Genomic DNA, 4,413 nt, shown 5'->3' with positions numbered 1-4,413 from the left:
CATCCATTAGCCTTCTGAGGCAATGAGCAAACACATTGTACCATTAGAACACTGGAGTGAGAGTTGCTGGAAATGGGCCTCTATACATCTATGGAGATATTGCACCAAAAACCAGACATTTGCAGCTAGAATAGTCATTTACCACATTAGCAATGTATAGAGTGTATTTCTGATTAGTTTAAAGTGATCTTCACTGAAAAGAACAGTGCTTTTCTTTCAAAAATAAGGACATTTCTAAGTGACCCCAAACTTTTGAACGGTAGTATATATATATATATATATATATATATATATATATATATATATATATATATAATAGTACATTAATTATGTCTATCATTTATTGCTTAATGTCCATTTAGACTTAAAATGGAAGCAGATAAATTCATGATCTCAATCTGGTTTATAAGTGAGCACATCCTTTGTCCGCCTGTGTGTAAATGAGAATGGGAGAAATGGACCAGTGATGCTGCCCCCCATTGTGCAGATGTTGCCAATGGAGACAGCGCTGCTGCTGCTGCAACCGGAGACCAGACGCGGCTCCGGATCACGAAGAGCGCCAGTGCGCATGCGCCGTCTGCACCGTTTACTGTATATTCACAGTGGGGGGAATAGGGGCAGACGACAAACCAAGCCCTTTTTTTTATTTTTAAAAAAATTAATAAATAAAAACGGCCAAGTGGAATCTAACATGTAAATAGCATCCAGGAGGCAAGGTGGAATATCAACAGGTATGTTTTAATTAATATCTTTGTTGTGGTCTGTGTGGCACTCGCGGCTGACATGCGGCTGGTGATGGCACTGATACATCCATACAGCGGCTCAGGGAGACTACAAACCGCTTCAGCTCATGGAGAGAGAGGGAGAGAGAGAGGGAGAGGGTTCTCAATGAGATTAAGGGAAATAATATAAACAGGCTATAGGACACTCGTGAGGTAAAACCACATTTTAACCCATTTGTTGTCCAGAATAGCTCGTTTGGACTGGATTTTGTAATCCAGTGGTTTTGTAAACATGGCGTGAGAATAAGATGTTTATTCTATTTAAAAAAAAAAAACACAGCACAGACGCGTAGCTAGATGATGTCGAATGAGTCTTCTTCTTCTTTTATAATGAAAGCACATCATCATTTGGTCTCAGTATGTTTTCACCCTATTCATCGAACAGTGACAGCATGCAATAATCCCAGATTAATAATCTCAACATAGTTATTATGTATCTATTTTATACACGTTCAAACAGAATGTTCTTGATTTTTTTTTTCCTTTCCTATACAAACCCAAATCTGTGACAGGAGGCTATAGTGCACCATTCTCCGTTTTGTCCAAGATGCGTTATTGTTACTATTCCTCGCCTATTATTATTATTATTATTATTATTATTATTATCATTATTATTATTATTATTATTTGTTTTGAGTGCCAGGTGACTGTCAGTGATGTTAGCACTGGGTTAGCTGGGTGCTAATTGAGCCCGACACTCGAGGCTGACAGGGATTGTTCCTGTTAAACAGAGACTAGACACTGATTCTGCAGGATCCCTGGGTGGGAGCAACAGCTTTCTGCTGCATTTCTATAAATGTTTCACTCCATCTGCGCCAGAACCTGCAACCAAACCTCCTGCACTTCATGCCTTTTGTCTCTTCTGCGTAGTATTTCTTAACCAGCACGTAATATTCATATTCTTTAGACTGATGAGGGATCTTATCCTAATGAAGGTTTTCTCTTAATATGGCATCTCGTTTTAGCAGTAATAATGACTGTATCATGTCCAGTTGAACAACCCAACTGTGGCTCTGCACTAGCTGCATACCATTACAGCTGAAATGTGATGTTCAAATATCTAATGGACAGGGAGAAAAAAAATAAGAAAAAGACCTCTCTGAACCTGACATAGAGGGAGCAGTGCCATAAAAAGCAGCATGTTTGTTTTATGTTAGCATAAATCCTGATGGGTGGATCGTATTTCTCTGGGATTTTTTTTTTTAGGTGTGATGAGACAAAGGAACAAAGGATGCCTTAGAAGCGAGGCAGAGAGCAAGGCTGGAATCTGCTTCAAAGCACACCACATGGATCTATCTCTTCTCCTTGCATCCAGATCATGATACTTGGCTTAAAGCTTTAATCATCTTTATGATCCCTCCTCCATCTATGGCGAACTATAGCCATGCAGGGGACCACAACATCTTGCAGAATGTCTCTCCCCTTGCCACATTTCTCAAACTAACCTCCCTGGGCTTCATCATTGGCGTCGGTGTTGTGGGAAACCTCCTGATCTCCATCCTGCTGGTCAAAGACAAGAGCCTGCACCGTGCCCCCTACTACTTCTTGTTGGACCTGTGCGCCTCAGATATCCTGCGCTCAGCCATCTGCTTCCCCTTTGTATTCACCTCGGTAAAAAACGGCTCGGCGTGGACGTACGGCACCCTCACATGCAAAGTGATCGCCTTCCTGGGTGTGCTCTCCTGCTTCCACACAGCCTTCATGCTCTTCTGTGTCAGCGTGACACGCTACTTAGCTATTGCACACCACCGCTTCTATACCAAGCGGCTGACCCTGTGGACGTGCTTGGCTGTGGTGTGCATGGTGTGGACACTGTCAGTGGCCATGGCCTTTCCGCCTGTGCTGGACGTGGGCACATACTCATTCATCCGCGAGGAGGACCAATGCACATTTCAGCACCGCTCATTCCGTGCCAACGACTCATTGGGCTTCATGCTTCTGCTTGCCCTGATCCTTCTGGCCACCCAGCTTGTCTACCTCAAGCTCATATTCTTCGTTCATGATCGGCGCAAGATGAAACCGGTCCAGTTTGTGCCTGCTGTCAGCCAAAACTGGACCTTCCACGGGCCAGGGGCCAGTGGGCAAGCGGCGGCTAACTGGCTGGCCGGTTTTGGCCGAGGCCCGACACCTCCAACCTTGCTGGGCATCCGGCAGAACGGCAACGCGGCAGGCCGGCGGCGCCTCCTGGTGTTGGATGAGTTTAAGACTGAGAAGAGGATAAGCAGGATGTTCTATGTCATGACTTTCTTCTTCCTTAGTCTGTGGGGGCCCTACCTAGTGGCGTGCTACTGGAGAGTGTTCGCCCGTGGCCCTGCCGTACCAGGAGGCTATCTCACAGCAGCTGTATGGATGAGCTTTGCTCAGGCTGCCGTCAATCCCTTCATCTGCATCTTCTCCAACCGTGAGCTCAGACGCTGCTTCAGCACCACGCTCCTCTACTGCAGAAAGTCCAGGTTACCCAGGGAACCCTACTGTGTTATATGAAGGCTACATTTTTTTGGGTCTTGGGTAAATTTTTTTGGCTCCACCTGGATGGTCGGGGCGCATCCTTGTTGTATAGCTCTCCTTTTCTTCATCTTCTTCAGTATAACCCCTGTACACATCCCTGCCCTCACCCTGTAGGCCTGGTGTCAAACTGTCGATCAGACACACCTCTCGATGTGAATCGGCGTCGGATGCGAAGCTTGAAGGGAATAAAATAATCAGGGAGTGCAGGAACCCCTCCTGTGTTTATGTTCTAGTAAACAACTACTACGGGAATGCCGTTTTAAAACAGATAAGCAAAAAAAAAAAAAGAATAAAAAAGAAAGAGAAATAAAAAAGAAAGAATGAAAAAAGGAAAGATGGAATCAAAATGTGATCTTAATAAGGGACCCATGCCTTCGCTTTGGATAAGTTGAAGACTCACATTGTACATGACAGAATCACTGGAATGGTTTTGCGTTTTAAAAGTTGCACTAAGCTAAAAAAAAAGATAAAGATGCTTTTTTTTCCCTGATTTGCATTGCAAGGATGTCTCATTCCCCCCCCCCCCCCCCCCCAGAACTGACATATGAATGCTTTCTTTTGCAACAGACTACTCATTTACTGTAAGTAAACAAAACATGTGACGTGACAAACTCTCTTGGAATACACTTTCACAGGAGGATTAAATTGGTTTAAATGTAAGTGATATCTTTTTCCAGTTTTTCGGGGTTGGGTGGGGAGGGGTTTTGGGACTAAAGGGGTACTGATGTGTGGTTTTCCACTTGAAGTGGTTTGCAACTTTAAATTAATTCCTGTAGTTTTATGATCCATGCAGTATGTCCTTGTCTGGCAGTATTCTTTTTCTTATCTCAGTTTCTAACAGTCTTAAAATAATGTTTGAGTTTTGAAAGTTGCTTTCGAGAACCTTGTGCTAAAATGAACGTGGAGAACCAGTTCAATGTTTCATATCTATGTTACCCAGCCACTGACATTGTTACAGTATTGCTGATACCACTCCAGATGTTCTTGCCTTAATGGTTCTGATATTTATTATTTTGGGTCCGATTTTCAATCGTGCTCCTCTGAAATGCCTCTTGGCTTATACAAGGAGCATTTTCACATTGAAGTAAAGTGCATGTTCATTTTAAAAGCATATCCACTTTCA

General features: G+C 43.4%; 1 protein-coding gene across 1 annotated transcript; it reads left to right on the top strand.

Moving 5' to 3' along the window:
• Positions 1–2,132: 2,132 nt before the first annotated feature.
• Positions 2,133–3,266, top strand: gpr85 (G protein-coupled receptor 85). The gene has a single exon (XM_060903646.1). It carries the CDS (start codon positions 2,133–2,135, stop codon positions 3,264–3,266), a length of 1,134 nt encoding a protein of 377 aa, XP_060759629.1.
• The last annotated feature ends 1,147 nt before the right edge of the window (positions 3,267–4,413 follow it).

This window comes from Neoarius graeffei, chromosome 21 (assembly GCF_027579695.1).
Source record: "Neoarius graeffei isolate fNeoGra1 chromosome 21, fNeoGra1.pri, whole genome shotgun sequence".
Lineage (NCBI taxonomy): Eukaryota > Metazoa > Chordata > Actinopteri > Siluriformes > Ariidae > Neoarius > Neoarius graeffei.
The sequence above is the reverse complement of the archived record's forward strand: the minus strand, read 5'-3'. Positions and strand labels throughout refer to the sequence as shown.

Bases quoted from the DNA above. Each gene is read 5' to 3' on its own strand.
- gpr85 (XM_060903646.1), top strand. From the start codon at position 2,133: ATGATCCCTCCTCCATCTATGGCGAACTATAGCCATGCAGGGGACCAC.